Raw genomic sequence first — 22,546 nt, 5'->3', positions numbered from 1 at the left:
AACTAGCCATCCTAAACTTGCCTAGCTGCCTCACCCATTCCTTGCCGCAGAAAGCGGGAAAAATGGCACTGGTCTGTAGTTTCCCACTCTCCCTTTGCCTTGTGACCCACCCTGATGCTTTGAGTGCCTCTGTGTGGTGCCCTGTTTCTCCTCAGGGAGCTGAGAGTATAATCAACTGCAGAGTCCTTTCTGATTTTTCTCTCTCGATCTGAGTCTGGCCTTACCGTACTGAACCCAAGGCAATGATTAAAGCAACTAGTGATATAAAAGACTACATACTTGTATTAGTTTCCTATTGCTACTGTTAACAAATTTCCACAGTCTTAGTGGCTTAAAAGAACAGAAACTTATTCTCTCACAGTTCTGGAAACCAGAAATCCAAAATCATTTTCACTGAGTGAAAATCAAGGTATCAACAGAGCCGTGCAATTTCCAGAAGCTCTAAAGAAAAATGCAAACATTATTTCTTCCAGCTTTGGTGGCTGCCAGCATTCCTTGACTTGTGGCCACATCACTCTAATCTCTGCCTTCCTAGCCACATTGCCTCTTCTATATCTGTGTATATTAAATCTCCCTCTTCCTCTCTCTTATACAGCTGATGGCATTTAGGGCCCATTATCCACTTCCAGGATAATCTGTCTGTTTCAGGATTCTTAATCACATCTGCAAAGACTCTTTTTCCAAATAAGGTAGCATTTACAGGTTCTAGGTAATAGGGCCTGATATCTTTTGCAAAAGTATGTATTTATTTTTAAATTTTTAATAGACTTTTTATTTATTTATTTATTTGGTGCGGAAAATTGGCCCTGAGCTAATGTCTGTTGCCAGTCTTCCTCTTTTGCTTGAGGAAGGTTGTCACTGAGCTAACATCTGTGCCAATCTCCCTCTATTTTTTATGTGGGATGCCGTCACAACACAAGTTGATGAGCAGTGTGTAGGTCCACGCCCGGGATCTGAACCCAGGAACCCCGGACTGCCAAAGTGGAGCTCGTGAACTTAACCACTACACCCCTGGGCTGGCCACTAGACTTTATTTTTTTAAAGCAATTTTAGATTCACAGCAACATAGAGGGAAACTACAGAGAGTTCCCATATATTCCTTGCTACCACACATGTACAACCTCCCCCACAATCAACATCCTGCCCCAGAGTGGTACATTAATTAAAATCAATGAAACTACATTGACACATCTGTATCGCCCAAAGTTTACCTTAAGGTTCACTCTTGATGTTGTACATTTTATGGGTGTTTACAAATGCATAATATGTATTCACCACTATATTATTATACAGAATAGATCCACTGCTCTGAAAATCTTCTGAGCTTCACCTATTTATCTCTCCCTCCCCCTAACCCCTAACAACCACTGATATTTTTACTGTTTTCATACTTTTGCCTTCTCCAGAATGTCGTGTTATATGACAGTATGTATCTTTTTAAAATTGGCTTCTTTCATTTAGTGTTATACACTTAAGTTTCCTCCATGTCTTTTCATGACTTGATAGCTCATTTCTTTTTAGCACTGAATAATTTTTCATTGGATGTACCATGGTTTATTTATCTTGTTGCTTTCAAGTTTTGGCAATTATGAATAAAGGTGCTATAAATATGTGTATGCAGGTTTTTGTGTAGACATAAGTTTTCCACTCGGGTAAATACCAAGGAACATGATTGCTGGATTGTATGGTAAGAGTATGTTTAGTTTTGGAAGAAACTGGAAAATTGTTTTCCAAAGTGGCTGTACCATTTTGCATTCACTCCAACAATGAAGGAGAGTTCCTGTTGATTCACATCTTCCCCAGTATTTGGTGGTGTCAGTGTTCTGGACTTTTGTCGTTTTAATAGGTGTGTAGTGGTATCTCATTATTGTTTTAATTTGCAGTTCCCTAATGACATATGATGTGGAGCATCTTTTCATATGCTTACTTGCCATCTGTACATTTCTTGGTGAGATATCTGTTCAGATCTTTAGCCCATTTTTTAATTGTATTGTTCATTTTCTTATTGTTGAGCTTTAAGATTTCCTTGTATATTTTGGATAACAGTCCTTTTTCAAATATGTCTTTTTCAAGTATTTTCTTCCAGTCTGTGGCTTTTCTTCTGATTCTCTAGACAGTGTCTTTCACAGAAGAAGTTTTTAAATTTACTGAATCCCAGCGTATCAATTATTTCTTTCATGGATTGTACCTTTGGTGTTGTATCTAAAAATGATCACCAATCCCAAGACTATCTAGATTTTCTCTTATGTTATCTTCTAGGAATTTTATAGTTTTGCATTTTACATTTACAATGTGTATTCCATTTGAGTTAATTTTTGTAAAATGTGTAAAGTCTGTGTCTGGAATTCATTTTTATTTATGTTTTTGGCATGTGCATGACTAGTTGCTCTAGCACCACTTGTTGAAAAATGGCTTTTTTTCCATTGTATCGCTGAATCCTTTGTCAAAGATCAGCTGACTATATTTGTGTGGGTCTATTTATGGGCTTTCTATTCTGCTCCATTGATTTATTTGTCTATTCTTTTGCCAATACCACACTCTCTTGAATACTGTAGCTCTTTAGTAAGTCTTGAATCAGGTAGTGAGTGTCAGTCCTTCAACTGTTCTTCTCCTTTGATATTGTCTTGGCTCTTATGGGTCTTTTGCCTCTCTATGTAAACTTTAGAATCTGTAGATATCCACAAAATAACTTATTAGGATTTCTGTTGGGATTGTATTGAATCTGTAGATCAGGTTGAGGAGAACTACTATCTTGACAATATTGAGTCTTCCTACCTATAGATATGGAATATCTCGCCATTTATTTAGTTCTTCCTTGATTTCATTCATCAGACTTTTGTGGTTTTCCTCATATAGATCTGCATATTTTTTTAGATATTTAGCTAAGTATTTCATTTATGGGGGGTGCAAATGTAAATGGTAATGATTTTTTAAATTTCAAATTGCAACTTGTCATTGCTGGTATATAGGAAAGAGATTGACTTTTGTATATTAACCTTGTATCCTGTGACCTTGCTATAATTGCTTATTAGTTCCACAATTTTTCTTTTTTGTCAATTCTATTGGATTTTTCTACATAGACAGTCATGTCGTCTGTGAACAAAGACATTTTTATTTCTTCCTTCCCAATCTGTATATCTTTTGTTTCCTTTTCTTGTCTTATTGCATTTAGCAAGGACTTGCAGTATAATGGTAAAAAGGAGTGATGAGAGGGGACATCCTTTCCTTATTCCTGATATTAACAGAGAATCTTCTAGTTTCTCATCATTAAGTATGATAATAGCTGTGAGATTTTTGTAGATATTTTTTATCAAGTTGAGGAAGTTCCCCTCTGTTCTTGGTTTGCTGAGAGTTTTTATCATGAATGGGAGGAACTGATATCTTAAAACCACATTTTGGCCCACTACAACACTGTCTTATCCCATTTTCAAGAAATTATAAGGTAGATACAACTAATCATTAGTATGATAAAAATCTAATTGGTGGTTGTCTGTTGGGGAGTGGATATTACTGACATCAAGAAAGAATGAAGGAACTTTCTTGGGAGTTGGAGATGTTTTATATCTTGATTGGGTGGTACTTACACAAGTGTACACATTTGTTAAAATCAGATGGACAATATGGGAAAGAGATTAAGAGACATAGTGAATATAGTGATAACTATTATATATTCAGTTATAGTTCCAGAAGAAACAGAATAAGCAAATGAGTCAGAGACTTTAGGAGAAAAAAGTATGCCTTAGAATTTTCTAGATCTGATAAAAAAAAAAAATCAGATTCCCAAGAACACAGAATAAATTTTTAAAAATTGATATTTAAACATAAGACAGTGAAACTATGTAACAACAAAGAATATATTTTTAATGTAGTGAAAAAAAAAGACAAAACAGGAGAAAAAAATTTCCTTCAGAAGAATGGAAATTAGACTGACATCTGACTTCTCTATAATATAACGGAAGCCAGATGTCTCCAGGATATCGTCAAAGTGCTGAAAGAAAATAACTTGCATAATTTTAATCAGAGAACATAGTTTCAAAAAATAAAGGTAAAAATAAAGACATTTTCAGACAAACAACTAAGAGAGTTTGTCCTTGCAGATATTCAATAAGGAAATTATAAAGTGTATATTTTAGACATTGGGAATAATCCCAGATTGAAGATCTGAGAGGCAAGAGGGGTGAAAAGCAAAATAAATGGTAAATATCTAGGTAAATATAAAATTGTCTCTATTTTCAAAAATAATGTCTTGCAAGATTAAAAATCTGTGACAGATATAAAAAATAAAAACAATGAGTGTAAACTAGCGTAGAATAGACAGAGTTGAAGTGTTCTAAGGTTACTTTATTCTCTTTGGCAATTATCATAAGTATTAAGTTTGGACTTTGAAAATAGTTTTGGTATAATTTCCATGTTACCCATTAAAAGAATAGAAATAGAGTGGTTAGTTTTTACTGTATTAATTTCTATGAATAAAGTAGATTAATAAAAATAATTTTTAAAAAGGAAGAGATGTGAAAAAAAAGAATCAATGGGTCAATGAGGTGGTAGATTGAAACCTAAATATATCAATATTTGCATTCACTGTAAATGGCCTAAATGTTTCTATTGAAAGACAAACATTTTCACACATGACTAAAATAAATAGGGATAGAAAAAGGTAAGGGTAAGGGAAAGTACGAGATATTGCAGGCAAATTCTAACCACAGGAAAGCTCATGTAGCTTTGCTCAAATGGGATGAAATACATCTGGGACCAAATTAATGCCAAAGATAAAATGGTTATACTTAATAATAAAATATTTGTTTTATAATAGGAAAAAGTAGACTGGAAAGTCAAAACTTGTAAGGTTTTCACACTTTATAGTTTAGGTTTAAAGTAGGATAAAGCAAAAAAATTGACAGAATTGTAAGAATAGGCAATTCCACAATTAGAGTGGGAGATTTTTAACATACCAACCTCAGTAATTATTAGAACAAGCAGATTTGAACAAAAGTTTTAAGTATCTTGACCAAATACATATAGGGAACACATTCTTTTTACAATTGTCTACCTACTAGGTCATAAGGCAAGTCATTTAAAGGATTGAAATAATACAGAATATATTAATTGTACTAAGATCACATAAGAGGCTTTTATCTAATGGGTTACAAAATTGCCACGTTTTGGGGCAAATATTTTTTCCCAATTAAAAATATTATATATGTAATATGGGTATATTTTTCTTGTTCAAAGTGTTAAAATATTACAGATTAAGCTTCAATTGAGTACAACCCTAATCTTGGTTCCATCCCTACTTCCTCATAGATAACCTCTGTTACTAGTTTGCTGTGTGAATTTACATGCAATTTATTTCCATACATACATGTACTCGTATAAAATGTTATACATATTTTTGGAATGATTTTTTTATTTATTTAAATGGAGTCATACTATAAAGGGTTTTTTCATTCAAAATGGCTTTTCGTGTTATTACAACTAAATCTGCCTCTTTAAAAAATACAAATAAGAAACTTGCAGTATCTTTCAGAGTATGGTTGTGCTATATGTTATTTAGCCATTTCCCCATGTAATGGACATGTAAGTTATTTCCAAAGATTTTGTTGTTAGGAGAAATGTTGTAATGAACTTCTGTGTACATGTCCCTCTGTACCCATGGATGAGCATTTCTGTAGGCTAGATAAGTAGAAGTGGAATTTTAAGCACATTTTTATATTTTAATATTATGTAAAATTCCCCATACATAGCTACCAATTTGTACTCTCTCTAGTAGTAGTATAGCATATCAGAGTACTTTTTAACAACTCTCATCAAAAATTAATATTATCAAGCCTCTAATTTTTGCTATTTTAATAGATGAAAAATAATTTCTTATTTTAATTTGCATTTCTCAAATTACCATCAAAGCTGAGCATTCTTTAACATGTTTTTTTTGGCCATTTGGGTTTCCTCTTTTAAGATTTGCTTGTTCCTTTATCCATCTATTTTCGCTTTTTAATTTTTTCTTCTTATTTATTACCTGAAGTTTATGTTCTTGTTATTGTGTCTTTGTTGTATATTGCAAGTACATTCTCCCAGTCTATCACTTGGAGTTTTTTTGGTGAGGAAGATTGGCCCTGAGCTAACCTCTGTTGCCAATCTTCTTCTTTTTGCTGAGGAAGATTGTCCCTGAGCTAACTTCTGTGCCAGTCTTCCTCTATTTTTTGTATCTGGGACACCACCACAGAATGGCTTGATGAGTGGTATGCAGGTCCGCACCTGGGATCTGAACCCGTGAACCCCAGGCCGGCAAAGCAGAGCATGCAAATTTAACCACTACGCCACCAGGCCAACCCCTATCACTTGTTTTTTGAATAGTCTTTCTAGACTTAAGAGATCATAGACATGGATAAAAACTAGGATAATGCCAAAGATATGCTTGCTTTAATTTTTTCTACTATTTACCGTGCAAAAAAGGTTTTGTTGTTTTTTAAAGTGGTTATTTGTTTAATGTAATGCTACTTGTCTCATGCTTAGATCTTGTTTTCTATATCAATAAAATTAAATGATTAGATTTAGATAAGTAGTTCCAAATGACAAAAAAAAAAAAAAATCCAGAACAATGTATTAAGGGTAGATTTCTTTACAAAGCTAAATTTCATGTTTTTTATATTAAAATATGTTTTCATAAAATTTTTTAAAATCATACTGATTACTTAGAACTCAAAATCTGGAAACCCTGGAAACCACTGACCTATTCTAATCTAGTACTGTATTTCAATGTTAACATTTTCTGATCCTATAATTTTTTCTTCCCTTGACTACCTACATCTCAAGAGAAAGGAAATATCGTATGGAATGTCTTATGAATCAAAGAGTTTAAGGGAATTTAGTGGTTGTATCAATCAGGATAGAATAGGTTATGCTGAAGTAACGAAAACTAAAAATTTTCAGTGGCTTACAAAAACCAAGTTTATCTCTCATGTTCATCTCAGATCAACAAGGGGACTCTTTATATCAGATCACTTTACAGTCTGTCACAGAAACATCGTTTTGACACATGCTTTAAACATCACAGGGGCTGGCCCCATGGCGTAGCCGTTAAGTGCGCACACTCCATTGCTGGCGGCCTGGGTTCGGATCCTGGGCGCACACCGATGCACCTCTTGTCAGGCCATGCTCTGGCGGCGTCCCACATAAAGTGGAGGAAGATCGGTACGGATGTTAGCTCAGGGCCAGTATTCCTCAGCAAAAAAAGAGGAGGATTGGCATGGATGTTAGCTCAGGGTTGATCTTCCTTACAAAAAAAATAAAAATAAAAAAATAAATAAATAAATAAAAATCAGAGAGGCCACAAGTAGAACATATTACTTCTGTTTGCATTTCAGGGCAAAGAAAATCACGTGAACGTTCCTGAATTCAACAGGACAGGAGTGTGTATTTCACCTGCAGGGAGGAGCACCAAATGTTTGTGAATAACAATACCTTCTGTAGGTGAGCATAAGATCAGGAATAAAAACTGTACCAGAGAAAATTAATTTTGTTTAGAATGAAAATTTGAAAAACAGGAAATATGAGAATAAACCTTACTACTTCTGCAATCTTCTAAACATATTAATATTAGCTAGACAGAAGTTTCCAGGTTCCATAATATTTTCACGTACAGTATTTTATTTGACTTTTATAACAACCCAGTGTGAGGGAGACTGGTAGGACTGAGTGATTCCTAAGAGCTCACTATGAGGTTAGACTGCTTAGTTTTGAATTTCAGTCTCAACATTTACTGAAATTTGACCAGGGACATATTGCATTACTTAATTTCTCAGTGCCTCAGTCTCCTCCTTTTAAAACTGGGTATAATCATAATTCTGTCTTGCATTTATATACATGTGAAGAATAAACGTGGTAATACATGGAAATGGCACATAGTAACCCTCAATGCATATTGCTAGTTATTTTTGTATTTTTATCATATTTATCAACAGTACTATTATCCCCATTGTCTAAAGGAGGACCTAAATGCAATCTACAGACTTTAATGTTTTCTCTAAAGCTCACATAGTAGATGACAAAGCTTGGATTCAAACTTAGATGTTTGTTTTAGAGACTTTGTTTGCATTCTAGTCATACTTAACTAATTTGACACAATGATGTTCTGATCTATGTCTTTAAAGTTATTTTAGAAGAATTTTTTGCTATAGATTGATATAAATGAGTTAGAAAAAAAGACTAGTTAAGATTGGGAGAGGATTTTGTAGAAAGAGAAAGACAAAGAGAAAGCAAACAACTGAAGAGGTACAGTGTAATCAGGAGAGGCAGCAGGGCAGCAATTGAGCAGAGAGGAAACACAGTGGTTTGCTCAGGAAACAGTGACAGTGGCCATCTGGTGTCATCGTGGAGCTCAGATGAGCATTTTTGTGCAAGTTAGATTTAGATAATTGAAACAGGATTGTAAGAGCACATATTGAAAGGAAGAGGATTATAGAAAATCTATCAAGTCCTAAATTCAGCATTTTTTTTTTCCTAATTGAAGAGAGAGCAAAACCAGAACTGGGTGATTTTTGTGATTTTATAATTGAAAGAGACTGACCTGTGGATTTAAGAGTTTGCTGATTTAAGGAAGTTGATGTTGTAAGTTATTTTCATATTTCTGAGTCTCATATGATCCCTGCCCTTCTTTTTGTCTTGAAATAAGTGGTTTCGATCATATGATTTGATATCGTTCAATGTTGCCCACTCTATTTTAGGTTTGTTGACAACTCAAGTTTCAGGTTCCAGCAGCACAGATGTACTATTTATGTTTGAAGTGTGTGTGAACTTGGGCTCAAAATGTTTGTCTCCTTTCAGAAATCTAGTGGGCAAACTTGCTTATCTTTTCCTTCTTTTCTCTAACCTCACAAGTGACTTAGTGTCATGGGCTCAGGCTCTTTTTCTTTTTTTTGGGAAGGGGGGCTTTTGGGTGTCAGGATACTGTTTTGAGAAAATTGTACATAACTCAATGTAAAATTTAGAATAATTATGACTTGTTTCAGTAAGAGAAACCACTGATGACCAAATACTATAGTAATAATACTACCTAAAGCTCTAGAATACTGAAAACTTGGAAAATGGAAAAAAAAATAAAAACACTTAGAAATAAGTATGTGATAAAGTAGTGATAAACTAACAAGCATAGATGTGACATTGCAGGTATTTCCATTAAAATTTTTAATGATACTTTTATTAAATTACTTGCTATAAAGATATTTAACTACGAGGCATTTAGGCAAATACCTACAAATGGTGAAAGGGGATGACTTGCCTCTTGTTCATTAATGTTAATTTATTTACATGTTAAAAAGTATTTTAGCATCTGCCTGAGATGTGAGGCTGCTTTGGATAGAGGAAAATAACTTTGTAAATAACTGATACTTATACAGTATAGGTAACTGATATAGGTAGAAAGGAATCTATTGAAATAGATAAAAGTTTCTTGACTATTGCTTTTTGCTTAACATTTTTATAGAGCTCCTTCATTTCCTTTACATCATGGCTTTCATGTGATATAAGTAGACTTTAAGCTAAGTGGCTGAATTTATGGTATTTGATGTGTTAAGAGAATTCTTAAATTTATACTAGAGCCTTTCCCCTATAATGTCCTTCATATTGTGGACATTAAATAAAGTAACAAATTCCTTTTATATACCACTGATTGTGAGAAAACACATGAAAACGTCAGAAACTAGCAACCTTGTGGCTGAGTCTGAGTTAACAGAATTTTTTCCTTCTTAACATTGGATATGTTTTATTGACAAACATAAATACTCCTTAAGGAATATTGCTTTGTTCTTAGGATATTATCAAATGTCCTATTTCATATTTTTACAGAATTCCCAAGTCATCTCATTTGGCATGTTATAGTAACCATTAGAGCTTTAGAATAAAGGGAAATTTCCTCTTTGTAGGGCAATCCAGTAAATATGAGATGTGGGCAACAAAGCAATGATATTAATATTAATAACTGTGAATAGCTTCTCTGAGGAGAACCATTTTAGGATAACTATAATGGGAAGTAGACATAACATCTATTTCAAGTTCTTACTTTTTTATTATGTTATTGAAGCCAAAGACATCAAGGATTTGTTTGCAGATTTTACTTCACAATATATAAATATAGTTTAATTTTTTAATGCCTCTCTTATGGAGTTTTATAGGTCATTAGATTGATTGAGATGAAAAGTAATATTAAATGAGTTAACATATAGCAATGTCTGACCATTGTTAGATCTTATTGTGCGTTTGTATATCTCCACCTATGCTCGGATGGTAATAAAATTCCCCAAATTATATCTGCAAGTTAACTTTATTTTAATAACATCCTAAAATGCATTATGAAGAAAACTTATTTGTTATTAAAAGAACAATTCAGAGTTAACGGATGAGGCAACAATTAGAAGCACATTTTAAAACCAACACGTGGTCTGCCAGGAGCTCTAAAGATATTAAAAATAAAAAAGATAAAGAAAAAGAAAAAAACTGTGGAAAAATTTGCAGGTGGAGAACACTGCCAGTTCCTTCTTATCACCATCTGTTCCTCTGGGGAATATGAAGATATTTTGGGGAAGTAGAAAGTATTGGAATTTGGGAAGGGTGGAATGGAAAGACAGAATGTCCAAGTGATAAGTTAACGTGGGAAGAGAACATGAGTTTATAACAGTTTGAATAGTACTAGCAGTAAAAATCACAATACAATAATAAGAACAAGATTACAGCAGCCAAATGTATTGAGCTTTTACTATAGCCAAGCACTGAGATAACAGCTTTATTTCTAATTTATTTAATCTTCATAACAACTCTGTGAGGTACATATTACCTTTTCTAGTTTATAGATAAATTAGTAAGAGATTACTTTCCAGAGTCACACAGCTGATAAAAGGCAAGGTCAGGATAGTTTTTCTAACTCCTAAGGTCATGTTCTTAACCATTACATTTTATCATTTGGAACCTTGGGTCAAGTATGAAGTTCAAATGATGCTCTTCTCCAGTCTCAACTCTTTATTACCATCAGCCCTATACCATCCACCACCTAGTCAGTCTTCTCTCTTATTCTCTTTCTAATACTCGTCTACATCCAGTTAGTCTCTTCTCCTCCTTGCAAATTTTCCTTTGATTTGTTTTTGAAAACCTTTCTCTGGTAACGAAACTCCTCCGCCTACTTTGTAGACACTTATGCTCCCTCCTACCTGCCCCATCATGTAGATTGGTGGGCTTGCCCAAAGTTATAACGTTGGATTCAACATCTCTCTTCATACCTTGTCAGTTCTCAAGGGTCCAGCTCTCCAAGCCTGATAATGCAGACAGTGTGCATTGGCCTGTACATACTAGTTGCTCATGAATGACATTTGTTCTGACAGGTTGCTATCTGTGCTAAATCAGTTGTTAAATATTTTGTGTGCCATTTCTGAAACTATCACTGCCTTGTTGAAAGCTCCCAAATCTCTCTGCTTCTTTCTTCATATCTAAAGCTTTTTTATACCTCAAATTCAGTGTATCCCCAAATCAGCTCTTCAGTTTTCTAAACCAAGTCTACTTTTAGATTGTGCTCTGCACGATAATGGCGTTGTCCTCTTTCCACTCACTAAACTAAATCAGAGTCCCCTGTGACTCCTCCCTTCCTCTATTCCATACATCTGATTAGCAGCCATCTCCTGTAGAAACGGTCTCCACTGAATCTATTACATCTCTCCTCTCGATATTAGTTAATTATTACTTAATAACAATAACAGCTTCTTATGTCTCACAATTCTATGGATTGACTAGGTGATTCTTCAGCTGGTTTAGCCTTGGCAGAGTCATTCAAGTAGTTAGCTGGTAGATCAACTCAGATAGTTTGAATGGCTAGGGACATTTAGTCTCTCTGTGGTCTATAAAGTTATAAACCAATTCCATAGTCTATGTAGGAAGAGACTCCAGAATGGTATGAGTACTGGCAAGTGTCATCCTTGTCACTTATTGTACAATTTACCATACTCTCCCAGTTTTCATTCTTACTGCTATAATTTTAGTTCAGATTTCATCATTACTCTGTTTACTGCTGCACAAGTTTTCAATTGTTTCTACCTCAGTTCTCTTTGCCTTCCAATCCTTCTCATATACTCCAAAAGCTCTACTCATGTTACTTTCCTGTTTAAAAACAAACAAACAAATAAACAAAATGAAAGAAAACTTTTTATAGCTTCTTATGGCTTTGGGAAGAACGTCTACTTTCTTCTCCCTGACTTTCCTACTTTGACTCCTGTGGCTCCTCCACAGAGAACTTAATGTTCCACAAAACCATATTGATTTCTTGCCATTCTCCTTACCCATTTCCTACATTGGATAATTCTTTTTTTTTTTTCTCTTACTTAAAAGCCATTTCACATTATCTCTTTTAGTCAAGTCAAACCCATTATTTGAATCAATTTTATCTTCCCCAATTCCTATTCATCACAAATGAATTTTCCTATCAATGAAATCCTCAAGCACTTTACTGATATCTCTCTGAAGATAGTGATCATATTCCTCATTTTATTATTGTTATTTCTATTTACGTGTGGATTTGTCCCTTCTTTGACTTAACGTGATCTCTAAAATGGTCCTGTCCAAAAAAAATATAATGAAAACCATGAATGTAATTTAAAGTAGCCATATTAAAAGAAGTAGAAAGAAACTGGAGAAATTAATGTCAATAATAAATTTTATTTAGCCTAATGTGTCACAAAATATTAGGTCAACATGTAAACAACATAAAAATTCTTAATTTTTTACATTCTTTTATCACACTAAGTCTTCCAAATCTGGAGTGCATTTTATACTTATAGCACATCTCTCTTCAGCCTCATTATATTTCAAGTGCTCAATAGCCAAATGTTGCTTGTGGCTAGCATACTGGACATCATAAGTCTAGAATTCTATGGGAAACATGGGTATAATACAGAGAATGTCCACTTGTAGTAGGACCTATTATCAATTTCTGATTACTTACCATCTGATCTGGACAATTTATTCGATCTCTCTGGGCTGTAGTTCCTTCGTGTGTACAAAGTTTTGTAAGGGTTAATGTAGGTTATATTACACAATTTTTGACATATTGTTCATTTATTTTAAAAACTCAATGAGGATATAATCCCAGTTATGCTAGTGTCTTGCAAAATACCTGGAACTGAGAGTCTGTATGCTGCAACCATTTATTGATCACATAAGCCATTATGCTAATTATTTTGCTAGATTCTAGGAATATTATATATGAAGTCTACCTTTTTTGTGTGTGTGTGAGGAAGATCAGCCCTGAGCTAACATCTGATGCCAGTCCTCCTCTTTTTTCTAAGGAAGACTGGCCCTGAGCTAGCATCCATGCCCATCTTCCTCTACTTTACATGGGATGCCACCACAGCATGGCTCGACAAGCAGTGCGTCGGTGCGCGCCCAGGATCTGAACCGGCGAACACCTGGCTGCCACAGCGGAGCGCGTGCACTAAACTGCTTTCACCACCGGGGCGGCCCCTGAAGTCTACCTTTAAGAAGCTTGGTCCAGAATGATGCACATGTAAATACTTGGCTACTTACAATATATTTACAATATAAATTAAATGTAGTTAAATACGGTCATATAAGTTTAAAAGCTATAATCCAGAGGAATAATTAATAACTATGCCTGGGAATATCAGGATAAGCTTCATAAAGACATTGCTTCATCTGCATCTGGAAGGAAGAGTAGTTACCTGGTACACAAGGATATTGGAAGGGGATCATAGAAAAAAGGAAAGGATTTGGAAAGTCATGGGGGACCTGAAATTGCTTATAATATATGAGAACGTTTAGTTTTGCAATGAATAGGTGTTATGGACTGCATGTTTGTGGTCTCCCTCACATATGTTCATATGTGAAAGCGTAACCCCATATAGGATGGTGTTAGACTGTGGGGCTTTTGGGAGGTAATTAGTTTTAGATGAGGTCATGAGAATGGAACCTCCTAATGGGATTAGTGTCCTTACAAGAAGAGAGGGATACCAAAGCTCTCTCTGCTCTCCACCATGTGATGATACGAGGAGAAGATGGCCATCTGCGAAACTAGAAGGGGGCTTTCACCAGACGCTGGGTGTGCCGGCATTTTGACCTTGGCCTTCCCAGCCTCCAGAACAGTGAGAAGTAAATATTTGTTGTTTCAGCCACCAGTCTATGGTATTCTTGTTATAGCAGCTCAAACTAAATAGGAAAATGGGACCTAGTGTTCACACGGTGGGTTGGAGGAACGATCAAAAGAGAACAATAGGGTTGATAGAGTAAATATCACAGACCATAGCACTCTTGGTCACCTTCCCCAAAGCAAGTACTTCCTCATTTTTCCTCATCTTAATAAGTGGTATCAGGTGGGCCCTGTGGCCGAGTGGTTAAAGTTCCGCGTTCTCTGCTTCAGCAGCCCAGGTTCACATGTTGGGATCCGGCTTGGACCTACTCCACTCATCAGCCATGCTGTGGAGGTGTTCCAAATACAAAAAAACAGAGGAGGATTGGCACCGATGTTAGCTCAGGGCTAATCTTCCTCAGTAGATAGATAGATAGATAGATAGATAGATAGATAGATAGGTAGGTAGGTAGATAGGTAGATAAGTAGATAAATGCTATCACTACCAAATACCTATTTTAGAAATTTTTCTCTTGCCTTCATTCTTCAACTCTAATCTATCCGTAAACCTATTGCCTCTCTACCTCTGAAATATATCCTGTCAGTGCCCTAGTCAATCACCGCTTTCCTGGACCATTAAAAAAGTCTAACTGAAGGGGCCGGCCCGGTGGCGCAAGCGGTTGGGTGTGCGCTGCGGCAGCCCAGGGTCCCCGGGTCCCGGGCGCACACTGACGCACCGCTTGTCGGGCCATGCAGTGGCGGCGTCCCACATAGAGTAGAGGAAGATGGGCATGGATGTTAGCCCAGGGCCAGTCTTCCTCGGCAAAAAAAGAGGAGGATTGGCAGATGTTAGCTGAGGGCCGATCTTCCTCACCAAAAAAAAAAAAAAAAAAAAAAAGTCTAATTGAAGTCCTTGCCTCCACTTCTGTCCTCCTAAAATACAATTTCTTCACAACAGCAAAAGTGATTTTTTTTTTAAAGTGTATCCGAGCCTCTCAGCATCCCCTCCTACAGCCTCAATGGCTCTCTCTTTCTTTATGTTCTACAAAGTCCTGCATGATTTGGCCTACCTCTCTGACCTCATCTCATTTTGCCCTCGACTATATCACACTTTGATTAGCTGCACTGACATATTTTTTTTTAATATTGCTTGAGTATTCTAAGCTTTTTCCTTCCTTGGTCTTTTACTGTTGTGCTTTCCTCTATGTAGATCGTCTTTCTCTGATCTTCAAATGAATGGCTCCTTCTAATCCTTTAAATCACAGCTGAAAATCACTTCCTCAGAGATGCCTTCCCTACTATCCCTTACTTCCCTTACTAAAATACCCTGGTGGTGAAGTGACTTTCTATTTTGTTACCCTGTTATTTCATACTAGTTCTTCTTGCTATTTTAATTTGTTTTATCGTTATGATTATTTTTATTTACTTATATATTTTCTTTCCTCTCCACTAGAATGTAAGCTCCCTGAGACCAAGAAACTTGTCTGTCTTGTCTTGTTCACCATTGTATCCTGAACATCATCCACATGCTTAGCAAAAAGCAGACACTCAGTTAATACTTGTTGGATTAGTGGATTAAGTTTTTCCAACCTGTACTATTTTTCTCTTTTATAAGATTTCAGTCACATTAAGAAGGAAAGGGTTGTGAATTCATTAATTTATTGTTTTATCAGGTACAAGAGATATTTGCTATAAAGAGGAGAAAAAAAACCCCATCCTACTGCTATAGCCATTGCATTAAGCACATGATTTGATGGAGGGAAAAACCGTCTGTTTGCTCAATTCATGTGCATTCAACTTCCAAATAGTTTCTTAAATCTTAATGAGGAAATTTAAATAACTAAAAATTTGGATTAGGAGTGAAAAAGAGAACTGAATTAAATATCTTTTTTCTTTTTGAATTTGAAACATTACAAATGTTTGCAAATAGATAGTCAAAGCATATTTTGACTATAAATTCAATTGGCTCTGATTGTTATTTTCCTTCAATTAGTGAAGGACTCAGGAATAAGATCTAATCCTAATTAAATAATGCATGATTAAGCTATTTTTTATATATATACATAATGCCAGATGTTTAAAATGGTTAATATTCCCTCAATAAGGAAAACATTAAGTTTTAAAAGGTCATTTAGATTATTTTCCTGGGAGATTTTATGGATGTTCTTCACCTGCTAACATTATTGTTGATAATCTTTTTCAGATTATGAATAAACAAACAGCTTGTGCTCTAGGTACCTATTCATGTAAATATTTACTTAGTAAAATATGCTTCTTACAGGTATATAAATAGTTGCTGGAAAGAACACTGACAACCTCAAAGCACAATGAAGTCCCTTCTGTTACTTTCAGCCATTGGGTTCTGCTGGGCTCAGTATGACCCAAATATCAAAACTGGACGGACGTCTATTGTCCATCTGTTTGAGTGGCGCTGGGTTGATATCGCTCTTGAATGTGAGCGATACTTAGCTCCCAAAGGATTTGGAGGGGTTCAGGTGGGTATTACTAATAGGATAAACTGCCGTGTTTGCTGTACTTATAGTAAATGGTATAATGATCTATATCTGCAAAGCTGGGGCAACATTTTACTTCAAGAGTAAGAACTCTGAATAAAACAGTTTTCTGAGGAAGAAAAAATTTAGTATTATTGACAACTTTATGTTTTGTTTCTGATAGAATCTTTCTTCAGCAGGACATTTTCAATGTGCTGTTAATATTTTCAAGTGGTGGTAAAGTAATGTAGCTGCTATGCAAAGATTCAGAAATAATTTTAGATTATTGATTAGTTTCTACAGTATGCAATGATATAAAGTAAGCCAGAACTTGATACTTACTAAGATTGTTCTATTTATAGGTCTCTCCACCCAATGAAAATATTGTGGTTTCTAGCCCTTCAAGGCCTTGGTGGGAAAGATACCAACCAATTAGCTACAAGTTATGTACAAGATCAGGAAATGAAAATGAATTCATAGACATGGTGACTAGATGTAACAACGTTGGTGTAAGTGAATTAAAGTTGCCTTTAAAACTATTATATGGGAAAATCCTTTCTCTCTCCTGTCTCTTGCTCTTTTTGAGCAGAATGTTTTCCATATTTCTTAATTTTTATTTTACTTCATACTTTAGCTATAACTGAAATTTAATTGTTGCCTTATGTTCAACTTTGGTAAATCTTTGTATATGTGCCATTTATCTGCTAAAGAAGATGTTATGTCAAAGTTTAATCCAAACTTACTTCTAAAGCAAAATATCAACTTTTAACCCTTGTAACTATATACATTTCCAGGGAGCTCTTTTCCAGTTAGGAATTGGAAATTCCAATTACAGTATTTGCTATCACTTTTATGTGACTTATGTCCCCACCCATAATTCCTGGGTCTTTTTCCCCAGAGGGTTTTTGGTGGTAAATAGTTATATTCTCTTTGATGAGGAGCATAATGAGAGACAAAAATCTACCTCCCTCTCTACAGATGCTAAGTAGATAGTAGAGGCTGATTGCTTCTTTCTTAGGATGGCCCATGGAAATTTCAAAAACCAACAACCTCTCCTGTCTCAACTCATTTTTATATACCCACAAAAAATGCTCTTTGCATTTTTTCATAGTTATGGTAGTTTTTAGTTCTCTCAATGCAAATGTTTGACCAAGTGGCTAGAATGCATATAGGTCTTCAGTTCACGTTGATTTCCTTTCACACTTGACTTTTGGTCTTCTAGTAAGATAAATTACAAAATGGCAAAGAAATACTTTCGAGTGTTATTTATATTCTGTAAACTTTCATCAATAATATTATAGATTTCTACCTCTCCATAAGTCAAACTGAAATAGAAACTTTGCCTTTCAGGTTCGTATTTATGTGGATGCTGTAATTAACCATATGTGTGGAAGTGGTGCGGGTGAAGGAACGAGCAGTACTTGTGGAAGTTACTTCAATGCTGGAAGTAGGGATTTTCCGGCAGTCCCATACTCTGGTTGGGATTTTAATGATGGTAAATGTCAAAGTGCAAGTGGAGAGATTGAGAGCTATTATGATATTTACCAGGTAATTAAAAAAAAATGATCTGAATAAAGAGCTATCTATACCTTTGATTATCTACATGTAGTTTATTGATCTCCGTTTTAAATATTAGTTTAGATTCCTTAGGAAAACAGGATTCCAAGTCTGTTTAAAAATAAGAAACTCAAATCAATATTTAAAACATTTTTGCCAATCAATTAAAAAGCTCATCCACTTAATTTCCTACATTCTCCATTTTTCTAGTACTAGAAAATGTTTCAAAGGTGTGTCCATACCAGAATGTCAGCATCCCCAGTGCCCAATGCAAAGAAGGCACTATAGAAATATCTGTTACTGAATGAATGAATAGTCACATGAAGTCTCAGGTAAAGATGATGTTTTATGTATCAATCACAAAATTTTTACCTCAATAGGTCAGAGATTGTCGTCTGACTGGTCTTCTTGATCTTGCACTGGAGAAAGATTATGTGCGTTCCACGATTGCTGATTATCTGAATTTCCTCATTGACATTGGTGTAGCAGGGTTCAGACTGGATGCTTCTAAGCACATGTGGCCTGGAGACATAAAGGCAATTTTGGATAAACTGAATAATCTAAACACAAACTGGTTCCCTGAAGGAAGTAAACCTTTCATTTACCAGGAGGTACATCAATATATATATGTGCATATAAAATAATATCATATGATTCATTAGAAAATAAATGGAAGATTTCATTAAGAATGCAATTTCTTTAGGTTAATGGCTGAATCATTTCTGTCGAGCAGTGTTCTTTAACTTCGTTTTATTCAGAGACAGCACTTTATACTCTTTGTCCCAAGAGGTTTTATGGAAGAGCAAAGACTTTATTTAGACTGCAAACATCTCTCTGTCATTTACCATCTCCCCAGAGACCATTATAAAAGATAAATAAGAATATAGTTGTTGTTGTCTCAAGCCAGTCTATCTGAGTTTAAATCTTGGTTATAGCACTATTAGCTGTGTTCATTTAGGCAAATTGGTTAACCTCTCTGTGCAACAATTTTTTCATGTGAAGAAAAGAGATAATGATAATGGTTATGTCTTTGTTTTCTCTGGAGAATTAAATAAGTTAATATTTATCAAGCACTTAGAAATGTTGTCTGCCAGATATTAAGTGCCGCATATACGTTAGCAAAAAAATTTTAAAAAAAAATCTTGTATAAGGAAAACCATTTGAAGCATTTCACATAATATAGTTTAAAGCTATTTTCTATATAATATTAATGTGATGGTTAAAATTCTTTAAAGTTCCTATTTAAATGATATATTCCTCTATATTTCTCCTAGGTAATTGATCTGGGTAATGAGCCAATTACAGGGAGCCAGTACTTTGGAAATGGCCGTGTGACAGAATTCAAGTATGGTGCTAAACTAGGCACAGTTCTGCGCAAGTGGGATGGAGAGAAGATGGCATACTTAGTGTAAATGAAATATGATTTGTCTTTGAATTGTTTCACAGAATTATGAGTCATATTACCCCAGTAGGAGTTGTCTTCTTAGAACCTTTTTATTTAGACAACTTTCAAAGATTCATTTACCAATAATAACTCTTTTAGTGGTCGAGACTCCAATAGGTCATCTTTATTATTTGGAATGTCAATCATGAGGAAGTATGTCTAGAAACCCAAAACATAACCTAGAGATTTTAATCTACCTATTATATGACTATACTAGATTTGACTAATATGTGCATATAATCTGTGACAGCCAGCTTGTTATTAAAATGAGTCAATCACTTATACAGTGCCTACAATGTGGCCATACTGTGGAATTTACATATATCGTATCAATTAATTAGTTTCAAATATTAAAATGTTTACATTATAACAATAAAATATTGAGGCCTTATTTTAGCCCCGTTTGCCATTCTGTATTATAAGATGATATGGATGTGGCCCCTTCTGAAGTCCATCTAAATTATAATACACTGAAATGTCTAAAAGGACTTTTTACAACAAAAATCTTATACCTGTAACATGAAAGTAATACAAGTAATTCATACATATAAACACACATGGGATGTATTTGTAGATAATATGTCTGTATAGTTTCTATAAAAATCCCTATAGAATAACCATTTAATTAGAGAGAGAATTTCATTTGTAGATGGTATACTAAAAGAAATACATATTTAGGTTACTCTAAAGCTATTTTAAAACATATATATATATATATATATTTTTTTTTTTTCTTTTTTCATAGGAACTGGGGAGAAGGCTGGGGTTTTGTGCCTTCTGACAGAGCACTTGTCTTTGTGGATAACCATGACAATCAGCGAGGACACGGAGCTGGAGGAGCATCTATTCTTACATTCTGGGATGCTAGGTAAGAAACAAAGTATCCCATTTTTTTACCTACCTATTAATGATACTAAAAATGTCTTTTCTTCTATGGTGCTATCATTTTGTAATTTTCAGACTGTACAAAATGGCAGTTGGATTTATGCTCGCTCATCCTTATGGATTTACAAGAGTAATGTCAAGCTACCGTTGGGACAGATATTTTGAGAATGGAGAGGTAAGTTTTGGTGTTGTTCAAAATATCTTTTTCTCAAGAAAAGGAAGGAAATTCGGTTTTGATTTCACATGATGCTATTACATTCACTGTTTGTCAAATATTTATTAAGAGAAAACCTGATGCAGGACTCTTTTAGCAATGAAATAGATATTAAAGAATTAAAACTCATGGTCTCTGTTGGCAAAGAGTATGCAAACTGTTTAAGAATTATGACAACTATATTGCCTCATCTGAAAAGAAAACCATTAAAAATAAGGATACAGTGAGGAAAATATGTAATTTTCCTAATTACCCACTTCATAGGGTTGATATGAGTATTATAAGTTAACACTTGTAAAGAACTTCTAACAGTACCTGCCCATAGTATGAGCAATATAAATATTTGTTAAATGCTTTTTTAAAAAAGTTCTATGAAATGCACAGAAATTATTCACTTGAACTAAGGTTAAATAGGGGAAGTATCTTATAAGAGGAAGGAAATTGTATATATTGAAGAAGAGAAGTTTGTAGATTATTCTGGAAAATATAAGGATGAGAAAAATATTTGTGATATGGTAAAGATATTAATCTGAGTAGCAATTTTTTTAAAAAGGAAATGAGAAATAAGATTATGAAGATATTTGGAAAGTTTTTCTTTAAACTGAAGATTTCAGATGCAGCATCATACAGCAACTTCACAGCTAAAGTAGAAAATCCTCTTTACTACAAACCAGATAGATATTTATCTAGTTCCTTCTAGATTCCTTTCAATTTGAGAATTCCACTACTTTATACAGCAACTCCTTCTATTGTTAGGCAGCTTTAATATTTAGAAAATGTACCTTAATATGAAGCCGACATCTTCTAATTTCCACCAGTTGGTCTTATGTCTGATGTCATGAGTCATGGACTATGTCCATTTCCCTTTTCCCCATAACCTTTCCAATTTCCCAAGAATTCTGCATGCTAAAAACTCTTAGTTTTGTCCACTGTTCATCACAGAACATGATTTTAAGACAGACACTTGTAACTTTCCTAGACACAATCTGTTTTTTTCCTATGATTATCTTTAAAAGTACCAATCAGAAAGACACAATATTAAAAATTTGGTCAGTTTAGTAAAGAATATTGTGATATGTTTATTAGTACGTTTCTCCAAAAGAAAGAATGAAGGGAACTAATATTTATTTAGAAATTATCATATTCATTTTCACAAATATTATTTAATTTTTATAGCAATTGAGCAATATATCCATTTTACAGAAGAGGAAAATGAGGCACAGATTAGTTATATATATTGTCTAAGTTTTTTTAGCGAGTAATAGTAGAGCCCATGTTTTAATTTTGCTGTTTCTGACACTAAAGCCCTTGCCATTTCAATGACATTCTCCTGCCTACAGTGATATTAAGAAGCCATTGCAATTCCTTGGAAAGAAATTGAGAGGGTAAACATATCCTACCCTTGTTTGAAATATAGCACTAGAGAATGAGAATTTGGGGAGAAGATGCTGAGGACTTGGTAAAGGGCTGTGAACATACTGAAGGAGTTGGATTCTAAATAAAGACACTGCAGAGATGTAAATAGCAGGACAGATTGGGTTTGGTGTACAGGAGAGGGAAGAAGCAAACGCATCTAATGTTACAAAACTGAGCTTTTTTTATTCTTTTATGCTAATTAAGGATGTTAATAATTGGATGGGGCCACCAAATGATAATGGAGTGATTAAAGAAGTTACTATTAATCCGGACACTACTTGTGGCAATGGCTGGGTCTGTGAACACCGGTGGCGTCAAATAAGGTGGGCATACTTATTTAGAGATATTCTCTTGTAATAAACTTCCTTAACATTTCATTGTAAACTGTGGAAGTATTCATCAGCATTTTGTATGATATG

General features: G+C 34.5%; 1 protein-coding gene and 1 long non-coding RNA gene across 5 annotated transcripts in view; both read left to right on the top strand.

The window, feature by feature from the left end:
• Positions 1–22,546, top strand: part of LOC147918033 (uncharacterized) — a 1,004,068-nt gene that overhangs the window by 755,593 nt on the left and 225,929 nt on the right. The gene's annotated exons all lie outside the window — the stretch shown is intronic.
• The window catches only part of LOC101388985 (pancreatic alpha-amylase), a 45,136-nt gene that overhangs the window by 20,905 nt on the left and 1,685 nt on the right, over positions 1–22,546 (top strand). Inside the window, exons 1-9 of one of the 4 annotated variants that reach the window (XM_087446466.1) lie at positions 7,368–7,470; positions 16,401–16,614; positions 16,974–17,120; positions 17,962–18,159; positions 18,549–18,779; positions 19,443–19,576; positions 20,358–20,480; positions 20,573–20,672; positions 22,332–22,450. In XM_087446466.1, coding sequence (XP_087302592.1) covers positions 16,447–16,614; positions 16,974–17,120; positions 17,962–18,159; positions 18,549–18,779; positions 19,443–19,576; positions 20,358–20,480; positions 20,573–20,672; positions 22,332–22,450 — 1,220 coding nt within the window. In that variant the 5' untranslated portion in view covers positions 7,368–7,470; positions 16,401–16,446. Of the gene's footprint in view, positions 1–7,367; positions 7,471–8,522; positions 8,608–13,413; positions 13,541–16,400; positions 16,615–16,973; positions 17,121–17,961; positions 18,160–18,548; positions 18,780–19,442; positions 19,577–20,357; positions 20,481–20,572; positions 20,673–22,331; positions 22,451–22,546 lie in introns of those variants that run through there. The other 3 variants (XM_087446470.1, XM_004420758.3, XM_087446477.1) reach the window with 3 other exon arrangements.

Source organism: Ceratotherium simum, chromosome 2 (genome assembly GCF_057802395.1).
Source record: "Ceratotherium simum simum isolate JZ-2026a chromosome 2, ASM5780239v1, whole genome shotgun sequence".
Taxonomy (NCBI): Eukaryota; Metazoa; Chordata; class Mammalia; order Perissodactyla; family Rhinocerotidae; genus Ceratotherium; species Ceratotherium simum.
Note: the sequence above shows the minus strand (reverse complement) of the source record. Positions and strands in the feature narration are given on the sequence as shown.